Here is a 22,463-nt window from a genome sequence, read left to right on the forward strand (position 1 = left end):
TACTTGCTCTTGATTTTTTTTTTTAAATTTATTTATTTGAGAGAGAGAGAGAGAGAGAGATCATAAGTAGGCAGGGAGGCAGGCAGAGAGAGAGGGGGAAGCAGGCTCCCTGCTGAGCAGAGAGCCCAAATGCAGGGCTCGATCCCAGGACCCTGAGATCATGACCCGGGCCCGAAGGCAGAGGCTTAAGCCACTGAGCCACCCAGGCGCCCCCTTGCTCTTGATTTTTAAAAGCTTTAGTGCCTCTGTTATAGTCTGTGGCCCTAAAGTAATTACACACCAATTCTTAATGAGGCTTAGTTCATACCTTTTTAGCTTCATTGTAGCACCAGTAAATTAGATCTTCCAAATAATTCAGCTAGCCATACTTTTTCTTTTTTAGCCTTCATAAGTGAGTTTTTAATGGTATGCCTTAGTTAAGTGTAACAAAAATTTATATATATAAATTCTAACAAGTATTATTACAAAGAGAATTATTACAAAGCATGGTGAAATAGAAATTATTCTGGTGATAGACCTCTACTTAAATCCCAGTTTTTATACTTTTCTACCTGTGTGACCTGGTTAAGCTGCTTAACTTCTCTGCATCTTCCTTTATAAAACTGGAATAAAACAGGATTGTATAAGGATTGAATGGGAAAATGTATGCACAGAAACTAGCACAGTTTTTTAAACTATACTGTTTGTTTTCTGTTCTGTTTTCTTAAAAGATAAGTACTTTTGGTGTGTGGGAAGAAGTGTATTTTTTTTTGTTTTGAAGTGTGTTTTTATTGTTACCTTTATGCTGATACCTTTATATGATACCCTTGGTTCTTTCTCTTATTGTTAATTTATTGGTTCCCTAGCATGGACAATACTGAAATTATCAAGTAGTCTCTTCTTCCACTTCCTACTTACCTAATCTCTAATGTAAAGTAATAATCCATTTACTCTCACAGTAAATACTTTTATAGCAATTCAAAGCTTCTACTTTCCATTCACTCTTCTTCATCCCCTTCCTCAACTTTATATTTGTATTATTGTATAATACTTTACATGGTTAGAACATGTAATTCTTGTATACTACTATTCTGTTACCTTTATGCCCATTGCTTTTGATTAGTTCTAGAGGTAATATATTTAATTTTACCATCAATCCTTATGTCAGAATTCCTCTAATCATTTTTTGGTAATTTGGAGTTCATTATTTTTTTAAAAGTTTTTATTTATTTAAGTAATCTCTACACCCAGTGTGGGGGTCAAACTCACAAACCCTGAGATCAAGAGTAACATGCTCTTCCAGCTTAGCCATCCAGGCACCCCTGGAGCGCATTCTTTAGTAGAGGAACTCGTGAAAATACTATTCCCTGAGTTTGTGCGTGTACAACAGCAGTTTGTGTGTAGCTTTAATTTTTAAAGATCAACCTGATTTGATATAAAATTGTTGATTCATATTTCCTTAGGTACCTTAAATATCTTATTCCATTGTCTCCTGATTTCAGTCTGATTTTCTCTTATATAAAGACGGGGTTTTGTTTTTTTTTTTGCTTAGATGCCTAAAGAATATTTTTCCTTTAATGGCCAAGTGCTTTACTGGCCATACATAAGTGTCGATTTTTCTAGATAAATTTTCTCAGTTGAGTAGTACTCTTTTACTATAAAAACCCACTTTAAAAAAAATTTTTTTTAAGATTTTATTTATTTATTTGATAGGCAGCGATGCGGGGCTTGATCCCAGAGCCCTGGGATCATGACCTGAGATGAAGGCAGAGGCTTTAACCCACTGAGCCACCCAGGTACCCCTAAAAACCCACTTTTATTTTTATTTTTATTTCTGAAAAGTTTTCTTCAGTAATAGCTTTTAATATTTCTTTTGCTGCACTGCTTTGTTCTTCTTCTTTGGGGGCGGCAGCTGTTCACGTGTGGCTCTTCTTCGGCTCTCTGTGTCTTTTACTCTCTCTAAAAGTCTTATTTCTTTTTTAATTTTTTTTTTTCCCTTTTGGACTGTTGTTCATCTTATTTCCATTCCCTTTTTTCTTTTTCGGTTACTCTAGTTGTAAAGCACACTGAGAGACAGGTGAGAGGAAGGGAACGGGTATTATATTAGTCAACCAACAATGCCTGCCGCAGGCTAGAATCATTGGAGGGAAGAGTCTGTCTTGAGTAAAATGAGAAAATGATTTTACTGACATGATTTTAATGACAACAGGATGGATAACAACCAACATCAGCTCTTTTCTATATAGTTCCTGGGAGGTAGAGAGAAACCCTGCTTTATATGTGGGTGCTAGCTGTTGCTTCCAATTACATTGTTGATTTTTATTTTGCCAGGACTTGTATTTTTAGTGGTCATTGCATTTTATTTATTTATTTTTTAAAGATATTTATTTATTCACTTGACAGAGGTCACAAGTAGGCAGAGAAGCAGGCTCCCTGCTGAGCAGAGCGCCCAATGCGGGGCTTGATCCTAGGACCCTGAGATCATGACCTGAGCCGAAGTCAGAGGCTTTAACCCGCTGAGCCACCCGAGTGCCCCTCCATTTTATTTTAAAAGACAAAGAAATGTATATTCTACACTCTTTGGGACACTTTAAGCAATAGCCTACCTCTTTTATTTATTCTGTCTAGCATATATATGTCTAAATAAAGTGAAAGAGGAATCCTGGATTAGCAAAAGCTGATAAAATTTTTAAGATTTATCAGCACATTAGAGCTTATAGAACTAGAAAATCTGAATTGGAAACCTTTTTTAATAGCATCATACACTAGTTCATGTAAAATTTGAGACAATAGTTGGTATAAAATTAATGATACTATATTTAATAATGCAAAGGTTTTAAAAACATGAAATTCTCATGAGCTGATTATATCTTTTTTAATCACATGTAGTTGGATAATCTGAAAAAGTTTCCTCAGTCTTTGAATTTCTAAAATTAGTATCTCCATTAAGATATTTTTATATGCTCATGGAAATTAACAGTGAAAATTTAGCCAAATAAACAATATGCTTTCTATTTTTCACTGGTATGATTTGAACTTTCATTTGAATTCCCTGAAACTAGCAGTTTAACATTTTAGGAGGTAGGTGGTCAGTTGCTTTCAAAATACGATTTTTAAAAAAATGGTTTTCTCCCAAGACAGAATACACAGAGACACACAAATTTTCATATATCCATGACCCCAATGAAAAGACTCTGCCCTAGGTATATATGTTTACAGTTAATCTTTCTCATAACTAAAATTTGGTGTATAGTTTTAAAATTTGGCAATTAAATGGTCTAGGGGCATCAGAAACTATTGAATCCTGAGTGAGCTGATTTATAGAATCTGTCAGAATATAGTTGCTACATCATTATTTAATCATCTTTTTTTAGAGTGGAATATTAAAGCTTCTCTGATAAATGAGATTATAGACAGTTGTAGCACTGAGGAAATTTGCTCAATGAAAGTTTTTCTTTGGTTAATGTACTTTAAATCCCTTCACCCAAATTTTTTGTTCTATATTAAAAGTTTACTTTTTACATTTAGCTTGTCAGATACTTGATTTTAGAAATTGATTTGATGGGATGAAAAACAAACATTAAATTAATAAGGGGAATAATAAGCAATTTCAAAACATCTCAAAATTTTGTTTTCTCAGCACTGTTCATGAGTTTCCTAAAAATGTGCTAATTTATAGTTTTTCTTTTTACTTTTTTTCCACTCTGTAATGGAAATACTAATGAGCAATGGAAAAATGGAATAAATGAAATAAAGAAACAAAGAAAAAAGGAACAAAAGAAAAACTGTTCTAGTAGTAGGTGACTGGCCATCTTTTAATTTACAAAATGTATTAATATATGGTAATTACTAATTAAGAGTTATAAATTATTTTTTAATTTCTTTCCTAAGCATTATTGCTTTGTATTTATTGAGGACAAACAAGATTGTAATTCTCTGTATACTGACTTTTAGATAATTAGGGAGGCTTGGCCTCTGTATTAGTCTGGAATACAGGCAGATTATGTAGTATTTTAATTTTCTTTTATTAGTTATTTTCTTTAGTGGCACAGATACTTAAGATGTAATTATTTTATGTAGTGTACTGACTAAAACATAGACCTTTCTTTTTTTAGGAATAACCCGTATTATAGGGACTAGAAACTTCTTTGTGACCTCTGCAATTAGAAATTTATACTGGGAACATAAACATTTTACAGTGTACACCTCTTCACATTCACATAGCCCTCCAGATTCAGTGTTCAGGCACTTAATATGAAATATCTCATTTAGTTCAGTGTATGTTAAGTCTTACATGAATTGTTTCATATATTAAATCAGTTTTAAAGCCTATTTAAATTGGGATGCATGGGTGGCTCAGTGGATTAATAAGCCTCTGCTTTAGGCTCAGGTCATGCATGATCCCAGAGTCCTGGGATCGAGCCTGCATCAGGCTCCTTGCTCAGCAGGGAGCCTGCTTCTCCCTCTGCCTGCTGCTCCCTGGCTTGTGCTCTTTCTCTTTGACAAATAAATAAAATCTTTTAAAAAAATTTTAATTAGTTTTCTCTTAATAGAGTTTGTAAAATGTTGGGCCACCATTTTCCTTGAAGAGAGAGCCTTTTGTTTCTAACAGTTTATTAAAGTTTCTTCTTAGAAAACTTTTTGCCTCTCTGGGCCAAACATTTCCAGTTCCTTTAGCTTTTTTGTATAGATCTTATTTTCAAATACTTAAATCATCTATGTTGTTTTTGCTGTACCTTCTTCTAAAATCTTTTTTATTGGTGAAGATTAGAATTTTATATATTCTAACTACCTAGGAAGACATGGTCATTATGGAGTACAATGGTAAGATTACCCACCTTTAGTTATCTTTTTACATTTTGTACTTACCTTTTATCTTTTAGGGTATTTTTTTGGTTCACAGAAGTAGGAGGACCAGCCGTACATTGAACATATATGAAATTTGCCAGTTTACTAAAGAAATGAATCCATTGCTGAAAGTATCTATTGTTCTGTGAAGCACTGTTTCTTAGATTCTTAGAGCAAAGTATTTCTTCATATAGAAGAATATAGAGAAACTTTAGTAATTACACAGAAGCAGTCCTCCACAACTATGATTTATTCATACAATTGAATATTGTATTCAAGGCATTGTTCTAAATATTGGGAGTAAACTAATAAGCAAAATCTTTTATATCCTAGTGGAAAAAAATAAATAATAATACTATGTCAGGGTATGATAAATACAAGAAAAAAAGTAATGCAGGGTAGAGTATAGAGAGAGTGACACTGGGGACACAGGGTGCCATTTTATAGAAGCATAGTCTTAATTGTGCCATCTTGAAGATTTTCAGCTCCGTAGATCACTAGTGTTTACTTCTGTTTGACATTACTCAACCTGTGTTTATTAGATAACCTTTTGTTATCTCTTCATTGGTGCTAAGTTGGCTGCATAAAAGCGATTTGCTGCTAATCTTGACTGGTCACTTAATGTTCATTGTGTTAGGTAAATGATGAGATGAGAATTACATAAGAAATAATAATGTGGTATCTGTGATGGGCATATGTTTCAACTGAGTATGTGGTTTAGAGGATTCAGCTTGATGATGTGCAAGTCTCCCAAAAGGCATGTGATTGCTCTTAATAGTATTAAGCCTTAAGCCGTATATATCTGATGCAGATCTTCAGAGGTAGAGTATATAGGCTAATGCATGCCATACTTGACTCATGTTTAACCTGGTCCCACCTTACCACAAATCTTAACTTCCACTCAACTAGGCATCTGCATGAAGATTCTGAGCCTCTGATTCCATACCCACCAACCCATAACCTACACCATCTGCTTCTCAAGACTACCTTTCTTTAATAAGCCCTTTTTCTTCTTGGCTTATGCACAATCAAATCAAATATAGGGCTCAAGTTGCTGTCCTCCTTAAAACTTTTCTTACTGACTTTATTCCACAATGATAAAACCTTTTTCTAAAGGTCTCCTCCACTCAGTCTGTGCCATACATTTTTAAAGAATTAATTAACACAAACTGTGCAGAGGGACAGAGGGGGAGACAATCTCAGGCAGACTCCCTGTTGAGTGCAGAGCCCAACACGGGAATTGATCTCATGATCCTGAGATCATGACCTGAGCTGATATCAAGAGTGAGATGCCCAACTGCCTGAGTCACCCAGGTGCCCCTGTGCCATAACAATTTTTGTGTATATACCATTTTATATATTTCTAGTTTTGTCTTCTTTCCCTAACAAGTGAATGAGCTTTTTCAGAGCTGTACAGTGTCCAGTATCTCTTCACACAACGTAGCTATAGGGAAAACTTCTGACACCAAATGTGTCGATTTCCCACACCAAGAAATTTATCACTTCTCTGAACACCAACTGGGTGTTTTATAGTTTATTCATTTATGACACTGATGACCCAGAGTTACCACAGAGGCACAAGTTAAGGGCTCAGTCCCATGAGACCACGCTCTACTTCACATGGTAGTCACGAGTCTTGGTCTCTTGTACTTCTGCCGAGCTGGCTCTAAGTCTGGGGTTCCCAGAGCCCACTCCTCCGGTTTGATAATTTGCCATAGCCCACAGAACACAGGGAAACACTTCACTTATTGTTACTTGCGAGTTTATTATAAAGGATACAACTCAGGAACAGCCAAATGAAAGAGATGCAGAGATTAAGGTATGAAAAGGGGGCTCTATGTACCACCCTCCCATCACCTTGGTGTGTTCCCCAACCAGGAGTTCTCCAAAACCCTTTGTTGAGGAATTTGATGGTGGTTCCATTAGGTGAACATGATTCATTAAGTAACTGGCCAGTGGTGATTGCACTCAATTTCCAGCTTCTCTCCCCTCCCTGGAGGATGGGGAGTTGGGGCTGAAAGTTTGAACCCTCTCATCATCACATTGTTTCCTGTGCTAACCAGACTTTCATCCTCCTGGAATTATCACATTAACCTAAACTCCAGCATGTTTGAGAGGGGTTTCTTATTAAACAACAAAAAACTGTATCTCTTACTCCTACTCAGGAAATTTCAAGGTTTTAGGAGCTCTGTGGCAATAACCACAGATGAAGACCAAGTATATATTTTCTCCTATCACAATATCACAGTAGGCCAGGATTGGACATGAAAAAGAGGCCCTGAGTATGTTGTGCCAGTGAAACTCTGTAGCAGCCTGTGGCACTCTACTGACTCTTCAGAGGACTCTGATCATTTTCTGTATCTTTTTGCGTGTGTGCAACCCAAAGCAAAATTATTTGTGTAGTTGGTTGATTAGAAGATTATTTATAAATAAAAACTGGTATCAATTTCTGTTTTCATATTACAGTGTCATACCGAACAGCTAAAAGATAATAATTAGACCAGATAAGCATCACTCCTTTGGATAGTTGGTCAAAGATGCACTGGACAAAAACAACATTTATTCAACTCCCAAAACTGTTGTTAGGCTTAGAATATTATTGAATTCAATAGTAAAATTTGTTATTCTATGGTGAATGATAGGCCCCGATCTGGTAGTGCTTTTTTTGTGTGTTGTAATGTCTGTAAATTTATTTCTCCCTTCTGTATGTGGCCTGATGTTCATCATTTTGTGATCAAAATGTTTACTGAATGTTTCTACTTTAGGATGTAGTCTTCCTTTTTTATTTTTAGGGCACTAGATTAATGTGTTGTTTGATAGCTAATAAATTAAGGTACATTTTGGGGAGCTATACTCCTATTTTATAGCTGTTAGGTTACAATAAAAGAAAAACTTTAGTGTGTTTTCCTTTCTTCTTAAAAGACAGATGCAGCTGTGATGGAGGCAAGTTGAACTAAACCTTACTTCTTGTGGTTTTTAAGATTTTATTTACTTAAGAGAAGAGAGAGAGACATCACTAGAGGGCGGGGTCAGGAGGAGGGACAGAGGGAGAGAGAGATGCAGGCTCCCTGTTGAGCAGGGAGCCCAATGCAGGACTCAGTTCCAGGACCCAGAGATCATGACCTGAGCCAAAGGTAGAACCAACTGAGCCACCCATGTGCCCTAAATCTTACTTTTAATTCTCACTTGTGACCACAAATGAACATTACCTATTACTTTTAAATGCCTGACACTCATATATATATGTGTGTGTGTGTATTTATATATATTTACATATATTTAAATGTGTGTGTATATGTGTGTGTGTGTGTGTGTGTGTGTGTGTGTGTGTGTGTGTATATATATATTTTTTTAAGATAAGGGAGGTGGGGGAGGTTAACAGGCTCCACACCCAGCATAGAGCTCAGTGAGGGGCTCAGTCTCACAACCCTGTGTTCATAACCTGAGCTGAAACTAAGAGTCGGATGCTTAACTTTAGCCACCCTGGTACCCCAAGATGCTGGTGCTTAAGTAGACATCCTGCTGTGACTTCTAGTATATTCACTGTGATAAACAAACATTCCTTCCTGAACCTTGAACTTAAGTAATTTAGTTCATTACTTCCTAAATGTAATTATGGTGTGCTGGTTTTGATTTAATTTTTTCCTACTATAGTTTTATAGAAAGATCTGAAGTTTTTTGCTTTTTATTTTTATTGATACACTTCCCCTTACAATTCAGTTTATTCTTATCCTGTATTTAAAGAACTCTGGATATTAAATTGAGGTGGGTTGGGAGTCCAGTGGAGAAAGAACACATTCCCAGTGAGTATGGACTACAAAATAGTCTTTCCTAGTTAAATATTTTATAGGTGTCATTTTTATTTTCTAGCTCCTATAATTTCAGTTTCAACAAGTGATATAAAGCAGTAAATCCCCAAATGTACTAGCTTAGGAGGCCAAATTGTGAATATACATTTAGTTTTTAAAAATCTTACCAACTCATCACATTTTCCAATGAGGTTGAAAATCTCCCTCCTAGGGTGTAGGGGAGGTATGTTTGGTATGAAGGGATAAATTAGGGTAAATTTTTATAGTTATCATCTTAGCTTCTATTTGACTTTCTTTCATAGTTGGTGTATGAATTCTTCTTAAGATTTTTGGAGAGCCCTGATTTCCAGCCTAGCATTGCAAAGCGATACATTGATCAGAAATTTGTCCAACAGGTGAGGAATTCTTAATGTCTTAAATTTTCTTATGTTCATCTTAGCAATGATTTATTAATTTGTGATTAAAATAGTCTTTCAGAACTTAAATGGTTTATTTCACTTTAACAGCATTTAATACTCTTGCCAGACAATTAGGGTAAAGGTGAAGTAGCTTTGACAATATCAATGTATTTTAATCAAGAGTGAGCTTCTAATGAAGTCAGTTGAATGATCTTATCCAATACTGAATTCTCATAGTTACTTTTAAAGACCAGAAAGCGAGCCTTTCTGCACAATCTGAAAAAAATTGGTACGACCATTCAATCTAAAGGCAAGAAGCCTTCTTTTAAATTTTTAAGTCTTTGAACTTGAACTTTGACATATGTTTTAAGCATTGTGACTTTGAAATGACAGAGGAAAAGTGGAAATGGAATCATTGTTGGGAGTTTGGGGTTAGGCTCCTTTCCTGTTATTAATTACCAGTGACCTTTCCTTTTTCCTTTTCCCTTCCCACCTTAGGCATTCTAGCCACCTAGTTCCTAAGCCACAGATAAATGGGATCTTTAAGAAGAAAAGGAGATAGTGAAACATAGTGTGATACCTTCTTTTATTCTTTTTTTTTTTTTTTTAAAAGATTTATTTGAGAGAGAGAGCACGCACACACAAGTAGGGGAGAGGAGCAGGAGAGGGAGGCTCAGACAGACTCCCTGATGATCACTGAGCCTGACACAGGGCTCAATCCCCTGAGATCATGGATCAGGACCTGAGCTGAAGTCAAGAATTGGCTGCTCAAATGACTGAACCACCCAGGCTCCCCCTTCTTTTATTTTATAAATTGGTTACTAGCTATTATTTTTTGGAACCTACATACTGAAAATTAATTTCTCAGAATGTGTTCGTTTTTATTTTCAAAATCTTTTCAACAATGTAAAAGCCTCTTTTTAATTATGGGGAATTGGCTAGACCTAGACAAAGTTGTGAAGGAGACCAGATCTTTCTAGGTTCATTTTTTTCCTCTGGAAATTTATCTCAGTACGTAAGGTCTCATTAGGAATTTGATACTCTCTTCTTCGAGAGTTACTTGCATTTTCAAGAAAGAGAAGATAAGTGAGAAGGTGGTGATGAACCCAGTGCTAAGGCTTTTAATATTTTAATAATCGGTAGGACCTCTCCTACCCTCTTAACCACCAGTGTATGATAAAGATTCTACAAACATGAGTCCCACATATTTGGAATTCACTTTTGATCATTTATAACTACCTCGGACCTCACATAAAGTATTCTTACTAGTTGCTGTGAGTGTACTGATTAATGGAGAATATTGTCAAGATATGTCCTTCACCCATTCAAGCAGCTCCTCATAAATTACGAACAAATATTAGGTGTGTGCTAACAGTAAAATTTCCATTTCAATCACAAGTAAAGGTAAGATTAGATGGAGTTTTGTTATTTTGGTAATTGCATATGAATACGTATGTATTTCCTTTTCTAGCTCTTGTGTGCTACAGAAGGAATACAGTATATTGAGGAACTCTATGATATATCATATGAAATTGTGTTTAAGATAGAAGGTTGAGAGGAACAATTGCCTTCGTGCTTCTTCAGTCTGGAGCTTGAGGTGTTTCTGCTGCTGGATTATTCCACGGGTTTGAGGGGGAACAGGAAGAAAACTGGTAGAGTGGGACCCATTTTCTACCTTCTCTAAATATCTGAATTACCTGAGAAGCTAAAGCCCAATAATTTGTTCTTAGCAGTTTAGATGACTGTGCTTTCATACATCACTTCCTTAGTCATTCTTATTATGTTACTTTTGTATATATCTCAGGTTTTATATTTTGAAATTATTTGATTACATGGTAATTTTAAGACTTAGAAGTACAGGAAAAAAAAACCTTAAGTATAAATGTGGATACTAATCATTTCAAGAGAAAAAACACTTGTGTAATTCCAAGTTATATTCAAGTCACAGGATTTCAGAAGAAAAAAGGAAGCTAAGAATTATTGAGGGCATATTTTATGTGCCAGGCACTGCCCTTATATGCTTTTATATAAAGAACTAGACCATGTCTAATTCCACACAGCCAGTAGCTGGGAGAATTAGATTAGAACTAGACTATGATATTACCTTCATTTAAATAAAAACAAGACTAGTTTTTTTTTTTTTAGATTTATTGATTTATTTATTTGATAGAGAGCACAAGTAGGCAGAGAGGCAGGCGGGGGCGGGGGGAGCAGACTCCCTGCTGAGCTGAGAGCCCAGTGTGGGGCTCGATCACGGGATCCTGAGGCCATGACCCAAGCTAAAGACAGAGGCTTAACCCACTGAGCCACCCAGGCGCCCCAACAAGATTAGTTTTAACCTTCCTCATTTTATCAATGATGAAAAAGCTCAGAGGTTATTAATTACCCTTAAAAGCAGTTAGATATAACAGCCAGAATGAGAAACAATTTATTGAGGACTAGGTTTGTGTGTTAAGTTTTATTACATGAATTTATATTTATATCTATTTATATTTCTAAATAGATTATTTCATTTAAATTAATACTTCAGAATAGGTTTCTTTAAATAGATTTGAAACTCAGCCATCAGCTATTCTCTAGTTTTTTTTTCCTGAGGATCAACTTATACTAGATTAGATTTGTTCTTGAATTAAACATGTCAGCCTTGACAATGAAGGGCCCCTTTTATTAATTTGAAAGATTATCTTCTAAGTAAACCCAATATCAGAAACTTGGATCTGAGTGTCTCAAGTGAGTAGGTTAGCCATTTTTAATTAGAATAATTTGAACTGAAATTATTAGGTATATAAACATAAATTCTTACACTCTGGATAGTTTTGGCTGGAGCCTCATTCAGGATTTTAATAACCTAGTGAACAAAGAATACAAACTATAAACCAGACATTTGTTTAGGGGTATATAAATACGACTAAAGTTATCACCACCCTCAAAAAATACTCACTCTAGTAGAAGAGATGCATATGTAAACAATTACATATAATTCAAGACAGAATGGGAAAAAAACTTTGATGAGGTTCAGAGCTTGCCATCTTGACTATAATTATCAGTATCAGAGTACAGAACACAGAATTTCTTGATGACTTCATATATGAAATTACATTCTATAGTTAGGGAGTATTTTAAAATTTTTCCTAAGAAAATCCAGTGTTTTATTTAAAATATAGTGATACCACTTTTTGATCTGCAGGCTTGATTTTTAGTGTAAAAGCTTTGGTTTGTTCAAAAAGAGCTTTGGTTTGTTCTTTCTGGTAAACCATAAATACTCATGTGCACATATGTATTTTTTTAAACTTCATTTATTTATAATGACTTGTAGTTTGCAAGCTTAAGATCTTTGTATGTAGTTTTAAATTATTAGCATGAAAAATCTCAAATTTCAACACTCTAAAATTATGAGCCGTTAGTCGTCAAGAATAGGATAAATTTTAAGAATTTTATTTAAAATTAAGAATTTTAAGATGAGTGGCAAGGCAAAAAAAAAAATCCCACTTTCTTGAAGAGTTTAATATTATGTTGTTTTTTGAAATGAAGTGAAAAGAAATACTCCTTAGATTTCTTTGGCCTCAATATTTATCAAGAATAAAATCAACCTAAGGCAGAATCTTTAAGAATCTTTAAAAAATTTTTTTAAGATTTCATGGGTTATCTCTAAATCAAATTAGAATAAAGTGAAGTTTTAGCTCAATTATTTTTAAAAAGTAATTTCTCAGATTTTTTTTAAAGCTCCTGGAGCTTTTTGATAGTGAAGATCCCAGAGAACGTGACTTCCTGAAGACTGTTCTGCACCGAATTTATGGGAAATTTCTTGGATTAAGAGCATTCATCAGAAAACAAATTAACAACATTTTCCTCAGGTAAACTGGTCCTATATTCATATATAGCACTTTTTTCCCCCCTCCATGTGTTTTTATTCCAATTCCTTTAGATTAACTTTTAGTATCTGAACTCTCTTAACCTTATTAGTATTTGAGTCATTTTGTGGGTATCATTTGATTGCATGTAACAAACTTGCAATCTACTTCTCATGTAATGAAGACTGTTTTTAATACCTAATACCAATGTTCATATTTAAAATTTATTGAATTTGTCTAGTTACCTGTTTGAGCTTTTTGAGCTTTTTGTTTAAAAAATAAGTATAAATACTGTTAAAATCATTTGATCTTGAAAGTACTTTGATTTGTTTTTCTGACAAAGCTAAATTTATATGGAGCCTGTATTTTGACTCCTTTATAAATGATACTGTGTTAAGTAGTTGCTTCCGATGAGATTTAGCTTTAATATATCCACATTTCAGGTTTGGTTTGTTTGTGTTAATTGGAAATCTGGCAGAATTAGGCTGGCATTCCCGTGTTGTAACAATTAGAAACCAGTAACAGCTGTCTCCTCTGGAGAGAGCATCTTTCTGCAGGTCTCTGTCCTCCTCTCCTAGTCTACCTGACTCACTTAACACCTCCCCTGTCCTGTAGTCATTTGAGTCTTTTACTTCCTGCTTTAACAGCAAGCCTACTCTTGGAAAGCCGGGAAGCCTGCATAGTTTAGGTTTTGCAAAGCTATGAATAAAAATGTTTTTATGATACATGGGTCCTTTTCTTTTGGATTTTCCTATGGGTGGAAGTTTTCTATTTTGAAAAGTATTTCCTTGAGAAAACCCATCTTTCTTTTAAATTTTTAAGCAAAATAAAATATTCCAGGTGAACTAATATTCCATTATCATTATGGCTAGTTTTAGCAAAAGAAGTTACTAATTTGGGACAAAATAGTTTTACAAAGAATGCTTGTATGTTTCTTATAGTTGCCCTTACGACTGATTTCTTGACCTTCCTGCCTCTTCTCTTAGTTTAGTTTACTAATACTTGAGTTTTTATTATATCTATCTATATTTTAAATTCAGGTTTATATATGAAACAGAACATTTCAATGGTGTTGCTGAACTCCTTGAAATATTAGGAAGGTAAGTCAGGTTTTTTGTTTTTAAAGAGATAACTTTGAATGTTTTATGTATTAGAATCCTAGCTGGGGTTGGAGAAATTATTTCGTATTTTAGAGTTTAAATATAGAGCACAAGACAGTTTCTCAACTGAATTCTTTTTATAGCTTTTAAGCGGTCAGCATATTAAAGTACTTGCCATGCAAGACATCTGTTTTAGAATAGGCTGCCTGCTTTTGAAGCTGTGGCATGTTTTATGCCTGATCTTACCAGACTGCCTCAGAAATTTATAGGATCTGATTGGGAAGAAATGAAGTAAACTATAATGAATCTTTGATAAACTTATAAGAATTCTTGTTGAGACATTAATAAGCCATTCCTAATCTATCTGTTCTTTTCAGAGCCTTTTAGTTTACGTGAACATTTTGCCTTCCTTATTCATCACACAGCAGTATTAACTTGAGAAGATGAGGCCCTCTCTATTAATAGTTAGAGAATGATTATGAAGAAAATACTTAATTTCAGATTTTTCAGCAAAGTAGGGAAACTTCAGAGTTCAGAAAGTATTTTTTGCTTCAGAAAATATTGGAAGTTTTACCAGCATTGTGATACTGATCTCCCTGGGGCTTTATGTAGGAGAATAAAGGCAATAATGTATGAAGTGATGGGCTTTATAGGAAATAAAGACAAATTATTTAGTGGGACTTTAATTGGCAGTCCCAGTTCTCTTCTGGGATCATTGAATGACTTAGAGGAGCCAGACTAGTTTGAAGATGGGTAAGTCATTCAATACCAGGATTGAAGCAGAACATTGTTCCTTATATACTCATGGATATAATTTTTGGAAATAAAGTAGTAACTACTTAACCCTTCCCCCTGCCTTTTTTTCCCTCCAGTATTATCAATGGCTTTGCATTGCCCCTGAAAGCAGAACATAAACAATTTCTAATGAAGGTTCTTATTCCTATGCATACTGCAAAAGGATTAGCTTTGTTTCATGCTCAGGTAAGTTTCAGACATTTCAAATCAAATGAATATTGTTTCAGACGCTGATATAAAGGCAGAGAAATGGAGAAATATTGAGGAAGGAATTGCAGGTATAATTAAGCAATTTGCTTTATAAATTGCTCAGGGCAAATTTTCATTATAACTTAAAAGTATTATGATATTTAGCTTTATTAAATAAGCTCAGTACACTTTAAGTATAAATATAGGAGAGATAATACCAAGTTTTCCTCTTTTCTGGTCTGGGCCCTGACTTTGAGACTAAAATGTTAGCTTTAGTCCTATGTTTCACTTAACTTTACATTCAGAAGGTAACTACTGAAAAAAGAACATCTTTTTTTTTTACCTAAAAGTTTCTTTCAAGGTTAAACATCACACAGTTGTGAGCATATACATGTTTATGTATTGAGATACAGAGTGAACTTTATTAAAATGAGGTAGTCATTTTTGTTAACTAAATATAAAAATCCTGTATCACTGTTGTTTCATTCAGTAGTATTTATTAACTGTCCCTTACATTTTAGCTAGCCTACTGTGTTGTACAGTTCCTGGAGAAAGATACTACACTAACAGAACCAGTAAGTGGTCTATTTCTTTCTTTCTTTCTTTCTTTCTTTCTTTTTTTTTTTTTTTGAAGATTTTATTTATTTATTTGACAGAGATCACAAGTATGCAGAGAATCAGGCAGAGAGAGAGGAGGAAGCAGGTTCCCTGCTGAGCAGAGAGCCTGATGCGATGGGGGCGGGGGGCCTAGGACCCCCTAGGGTCCCAGGACCCTAGGACCATGACCCTAGCCGAAGGCAGAGGCTTTAACCCACTGAGCCACCCAGGCGCCCCTGGTCTATTTCTTTTTATATCTCTAATCTACATTGTAGTATTTTGTTACAGCTTTCTTTATGCCCTTGTAAAGTTGTCAAACAGTAGTAGTACTAACTTTAGAGTCATTTAGAAGGAATGTTAAGTTAATCTGCATTCAAAGAACAGTGTTGGGAGGGGGAATTTCACGAGTTAGAAGTGGTGTGTTGAATAACTTAAATATAGATTAATATTAAAATGTCATAGTTGAAATGTGTGATGACATGATCCAATGACTACAGTGAAATTTTATATGTATATTATCTTCACTGATAATCTTTTTATTCTTCATTCACTTTTTTAAGATTTATTTTTAGAGAGAAGAGTACACATATGAGCTGGGGGAGGGGCAGAGAGAGAGGGAGAGAATCCCAAGCAGATTCCCCACTGAGCACAGAGCCCTAAGTGGGGCTCAGTCCCGTGCAAGAGTTGGATGCCCAACCAACTGAGCCACCCAGGCACCCCTTCATTCACCTTTTAAAATTAAAACATACTGTGAGGGTCCTTGGAGTTTTGTTTTGTTTTTAGAAATAGGATTTTCCCTCTTAACAATGATAAACCATATGATAGGGGTTGAAAACATTTCCTTGCCTTTGGCGATCAAGATGTAATCTTGGGATAAAGGTTGTTTATGAATCAACATAGCAATTCAGTCTTTGAATTCTGCTATTTGCCTGCAATGAGAAGATTCAGGAGAGAATAAAAATGTTATTATGAACACTGAAGATCCAAGAAAAAAAAAGGTAGGGAGAAAATAGAAAAGTATGAAGCAGACAAAACAATCTTTTAACATTGATGAAGTATTTTGAGTGAATATTTTCAAGGCATCCTAAATCTAAATATTTAAACTAAGAGTTCTTGAAGAATAGCAAAGGATTTGAAGGATTTAAATAAGGTTTTCTTTATTATAAAGTTACTTAGGCTATCCCTAGGCATGCTTGAAAAGATTATGAACTTAGTATTCTTCCTCTGACTTGAACTCCATGTAAAGGAACATATTTCTTCACTCCCTAATACTTAGAGTTTTTGAACTTTTAGACTTGCAGATCTTTCTGGAAACAGCTAAAAAAAAACCGGTTTCTAAAGACAAATCAGGAGAATTAGAAGCCTAGTACTTACATGAAACCACATAAACCTCTAAAGTGAATTAAAACTTGAATTCACTAAATTAATTCAGCTGAATTAAAACTTGAATTCACTAAAGTGAATTAAGTCCATGGTGCCTCTCCTTAGAATTAAGACAAAACCCATAACATAATAAGTCATGGTTCAAAACTGAATTGTAGATAGATGTAATTTAAATATAAATTAATATGGGGTGGATAGGGGAGAAAATAGGTGATTTCTTTTTAAAGAGTAGATTGGGGAGAAGGGATAATGGCTAGATAATGGTCTCTCTTAGGTGAGCTGTGTTAACAACAGAAACAGAAACAGGATGAGAAGGTAGGAAGGTAAATGTCCAAGTTGACAAAGGAAAAGTTTTCAATTCATAAAACCTGTAGATATACAGATCTCTGCAGTTTCTACCATAGACCATTCAGCACCCAAATTATGGCCATATTTGTTTCAGCCTTCATACTCATTCTCTAGAAACCTGGTATTCATATCAAAGAGTCTTACAAATTATAAATAAGATATAGTTACCTATATCTTGTGTACCTATATCTTCAATTGAAATTATTTTCTAAAATGGAAAAGACTATTATTACTTCTGTTTATGAAAATAATTTGTGTTAATTTGGTTCACACAATATAAAATCATAAAGTGCAAGTTGGAGGAAATTCCTTAAAATCTTGTCCCCTAAAAGATAACCATCTTTGGTGAATATATTCCTAGAAATTTTTTGTATGCATGTATATGTATGTGTAGGTTAAACAGTGGGACAGTGCTAATGAGGTTTTTCCACAATGTGGCTACCTTTCCATATTAATCTGTTTCATTGTTTTCACTGGTAACATCAAATTCCATTATATGGATTACCATAACACTGAATATTTATTAATGAACACATGAGGGCGCCTGGGTGGCTCAGTGGGTTAAGCCTCTGCCTTTGGCTCAGGTCATGATCTCGGGGTCCTGGGATCGGGTCCCACGTCGGGCTCTCTGCTCAGCAGGGAGCCTGCTTCCCCCCACTCTCTCTGCCTGCCTCTCTGCCTACTTGTGATCTCTCTCTGTCAAATAAATAAATAAAATCTTAAATAAATAAAATTTTAAAAACCCCTTTATTAATGAACACATGAGTAGTTAAAACATATTGCTGGGTGAGGGGATGTTTAGGATGTTGGAATTTTTCTGTGTCCTATCTGTGGTGCTGGTAACCAAAAAAAAAAAAATCTATGTGTGTATAAAAGCCCTCAGGATAACACACCAAAAAAAAAAAAAAAAAAAAAAAATTACTGTATATGGATTTTTTTAAGTATTTAATTTTTAAAAACTTTTAGGTGATCTGAAACTCATGACCCCAAGGTTAAGAGTTGGATGCTGTACCAACTGAGCCAGCCAGGTGTCCCATGTATATAAATGTTTAAAAATCATTAAAATTAAAACCATGTTGCTGGGTCGAAAGTACATTGAAATTTTTACATATTCCAACCTGTCTTCCAAAAAGTTTGAACAATCTAATATTCCAGTCCAGATTCTGAAGATGTCTTTTCCCTCACCCAGGCCAATGCTCAATATTAAGCTTTAACATTTTTGCTAGTCAAGTAGGTGTGAAATTTTTAAAGATTTTAAAATTTTCCCTTTTAACTTAAAACTGTAATGAGTTGAACTGGAATTTCTGGAATAAGGTATAAGGGGACAAGTAGTAGTGTTCTGTTAATATATACTTAACACTTGGTTTAATATAAAGTTTTGCAACTGTGTTCACTTAAATTTATGATCCCTTCCTTGTATTTTGGTTATCAAGATGGTACTAGCTATGAAATAAATTGGGAAGCTCTCTGATGGTTCAGATGGTTTTAAGTAACAGGAATTCTTTGTTCCTTAGTTTCTCCCTAAAATAACTTATCTCCCCCACTCATTATCGTGTTTTTCTTTATTTTCTTACTAATATAAGTAGCACTTACTATTAAAATTACTTCTATGTTTAATGGATAATCTGAGTTTAATGGAAAATCAGGGATCTCATCTGTCTTGTTCATCATTGTATTTCTAGCATCTAGAACAGTATCTGGTACAAAGGTATTTAATAAATATGTTGGATTATTAAAAAGTATAAAGCTGAGCAGGAATTCTGGATATTAGATATTAGATATTAAATAATATTTAATATATAACATAAGTTATAAATATACTTATATATATAAATATATAACTATATATAAATATATAACTATATATAAATATAATAAGTATAATATTAAATACACTTAGATATTAAATAATATTGATCTACTTCAGACTGAATATTGATATAATCACAATTACTAAAAATTCCCTGGGGTTAACCAACTTCACTGCTTAATTTGTGCTGAACTTTTCCCTTTTTGCAGGTGATCAGAGGGTTGCTGAAATTTTGGCCAAAAACATGCAGTCAGAAAGAGGTAGGTTGTTCAAAAAAAAAAAAAAGGCACAATTTTATTAAAATTTTTAATCTTAGGGCTAAATTATAAATCATGCTTCTTGGGGTGCCTGGGTGGCTCAGTCGGTTAAGCATCTGTCTTGGGTTTAGGTCATGATCCCAGGTTCCGGGATTGAGCCCACATCAGGCTCCCTGTTCAGCAGGGAGCCTGCTTCTCTCTCACTCTGCTGCTCCTCCCTCTCCCTCCTCCCCACACTGGCTTCTCTCTGTCAAATACATAAAATCCTTAAAACAAACAAAAAACATGCTTCTATGGGCTGGCTATATTGTCATGCCACCAAGCAAGAGGTGGTGGTCTTTTGGGTATTAGACTTGGTGGGAAAGCTGAACATTATAGTAAATTGTATATATAATCAAGACCTTAATTTTGTCCACTGCGTAATTTGTAGGTTAACCTTCTTATTTGTAGTTTTCTATGTTAACATCATGTAATTTATGTTTCTTAAAAGAAAAATTTTTTTAACCTAGGTGATGTTTTTAGGAGAAATTGAAGAAATCTTAGATGTCATTGAACCCACACAGTTCAAAAAAATTGAAGAACCCCTTTTTAAGCAGATATCCAAGTGTGTATCCAGTTCTCATTTTCAGGTATGATATTTTCAGTGAAGCCATTTTTATACTATTATTACTTTTTTCTCTGAGTTTTGACATTTGTAAATGTCTTCTTAGGTTGCAGAAAGGGCATTGTACTTCTGGAATAATGAATATATTCTTAGTTTGATTGAGGAGAACATTGATAAAATTCTGCCAATTATGTTTGGCAGTTTGTACAAAATTTCCAAAGAACACTGGAATCCGTAAGTGTCTTTTGTGTTGATGGTATTATTCTTGTGTTTATGCTTTTTTTTCTTTCGATCTAACTCATACATGAAACCTATACAGACTTGGAACTTATTCCAAGGTTAACATCACAATGCTGTTCTATTGTGTACTTGATATACATACAGTTAATTATTAAGTTCTTGGTTTCAATTTAATCTCGCACTACTGTGTGGTCAAACCCAGGTGGGGAGACCAAGCCAGCTTCTGCAGAGGCGGCACAAACCTCTGGGGTTAGCACTCCCAGGGAGAGGCTGGAGCGCTTAAGGTCACATCAGCAATGTTCAGATTGTGCATGTATTCTAACCTCTGTAAAACCCTTATCCTACTTTCTATTTTTCTTACAAGTTAGCCTTTTTTTCTTACAAGTTATATTCTCATATTTTAATACTGTTAGCTTGAGACAGTAGACTAGAGAGCAGACATGAAAGTGACATTTTAAGAGTTTAAGCGTAATATATAAGGCAGACATGAATTTTGAAATCAGACCATCTCTGTCACCACTGGCTGTGTGACCTTGAGCAAATTATTAAACCTCTTGCACTTTAGTTTATCATCTCTAAAATGGATTAAGTGAACCAGCCACCATTTAGGGATAATAATGTTACATTTCCTGTGACCCAACACTGCTGATTTTCATTTTAGGACCATCGTAGCACTGGTATACAATGTGCTGAAAACCCTAATGGAAATGAATGGCAAGCTTTTTGATGACCTTACTAGTTCATACAAAGCTGAAAGACAAAGGTATTTGGTATTTTTAATTACCAGGTTATCTATACATTTTAGATTAGTTGAATGTGATTCAATCCAATAAGGTATCTTGCCCAAGTTAAAATTATAGTGTTTGAGTCAGTTATATCTAGACTTTCAAATTGTAATGCTCAAACTCTTTTAAGTCCTTTCCAAATAAAGAAGTTTCCCTGCTGGTTGGATTACAGTTTTAATGTGGATTATAAATCCTGTTTCTCATTCCGAGCCTTAGAGTTCATCAGTCTGGTAGCACCTGCATTGTGAAATACAATTCATGCCAAATTTAAACAATTTGACCTAGTATTTATGAAAATCGCTTCTCCAGATGGGCTTCCGCAGTGAGCTTGACTCTTCAGAGGCTCTTTGCACAATGTTTGATAGGGCTAAGTTGCCCATTTTAACAAAATGGTATCTTAAAAGTTCAGCATTACTTCTTTTTTGGTCAGAGGGAGCTCACATAGTCTGCTTCTGGCTCAACTGTGACTATTTTGTTCCTTGCAACAGTCAATATTTTAGAGATGGTAACACATAGCAGCATTGACAAACCTGCCTAAGTGATCACCTCTTTTGGAGAACCTCATATATGAAATAAATGAGAAGAAAGTGATTGTTTCAAACATGAGGCAGGCAATAACCACTCTGCCTCCACCCACCCATCATTGGAGGATAATAGCTACCGTTTACTTCTAAGAAGTTTATTACCTATTGTTTGGAAAAGCTGATCTCTTTTGACTATAAATTCCTAATCAGGGTTTTCCTGTGTGGCGGGTAGAACAAGGATAGCTCTTCTTCAGGGCCATCCTAGTGTCCCTCAGTAACTCTTTTTAAAAAAAAAAAAACACCTTTCAGGCAGGAAAAGAAATTAGGTATATAGTTTCAACTTCAGGAAGCAATGGGGAAAAAGAAAGATGATTAGAATCACATGAAACTTGTATATTTCACATAACTAAGAATCATCATCCTATCTACAAAACCATCTTTAGGATGTTCATATAGTCCTTCAGAATAATTTGGCCCAAGTTATTCAGAAGTGTTTCTTAGATTTGAAATTAAACAGTTGAAACAAAAAATATTTTGAATTTTGTTTTCTTGACTGATTAGTGGCTAGAGAGAGGATTCCACCCAGAAGTGGCTGCGGCCTGACCTCACAGCCACCCTTCAGTCTCCGGAAAAGGATGACCATCGCGGCTCCAAAGGTTGTAAGAGGGTTAGGTGAGAAAGTGAATGTAATAAGGCACAAATGACAGTAGCAGTCGTGGATGTGAGAACATGCAGGGAAAGCAAGGAGTAACTCTGAGCTGGTACGGGAGCTGCATAGAGGTGTTAGTCACACAGGACAGTGACAGAATAATTAGGTGCTCCAGGTAATTGGCCTCAAATGCTTCAGTAAAGGGATTTAAGTGAAATGTGGGTGAATAATATGTTCCCCAGCAAACTGCCAAACAGCAAGTTCCTTAAAGGCTTCTGACTATAAAAATTTTGGTTT

At 34.8% G+C, this 22,463-nt stretch overlaps 1 protein-coding gene across 1 annotated transcript in view; it reads left to right on the top strand.

Annotated features, from left to right (window-relative positions):
- PPP2R5A (protein phosphatase 2 regulatory subunit B'alpha) overlaps positions 1-22,463 on the top strand; it is a 61,436-nt gene that overhangs the window by 37,758 nt on the left and 1,215 nt on the right. The window contains exons 4-12 of the mRNA XM_047705123.1: positions 8,939-9,031; positions 12,758-12,888; positions 13,926-13,985; positions 14,858-14,966; positions 15,491-15,544; positions 19,317-19,367; positions 19,874-19,993; positions 20,075-20,202; positions 20,870-20,971. Of these exons, the coding sequence (XP_047561079.1) occupies positions 8,939-9,031; positions 12,758-12,888; positions 13,926-13,985; positions 14,858-14,966; positions 15,491-15,544; positions 19,317-19,367; positions 19,874-19,993; positions 20,075-20,202; positions 20,870-20,971 (848 nt within the window). The remainder of the gene's footprint in view (positions 1-8,938; positions 9,032-12,757; positions 12,889-13,925; positions 13,986-14,857; positions 14,967-15,490; positions 15,545-19,316; positions 19,368-19,873; positions 19,994-20,074; positions 20,203-20,869; positions 20,972-22,463) is intronic.

Source organism: Lutra lutra, chromosome 15 (assembly GCF_902655055.1).
Source record: "Lutra lutra chromosome 15, mLutLut1.2, whole genome shotgun sequence".
NCBI classification, from domain to species: Eukaryota; Metazoa; Chordata; class Mammalia; order Carnivora; family Mustelidae; genus Lutra; species Lutra lutra.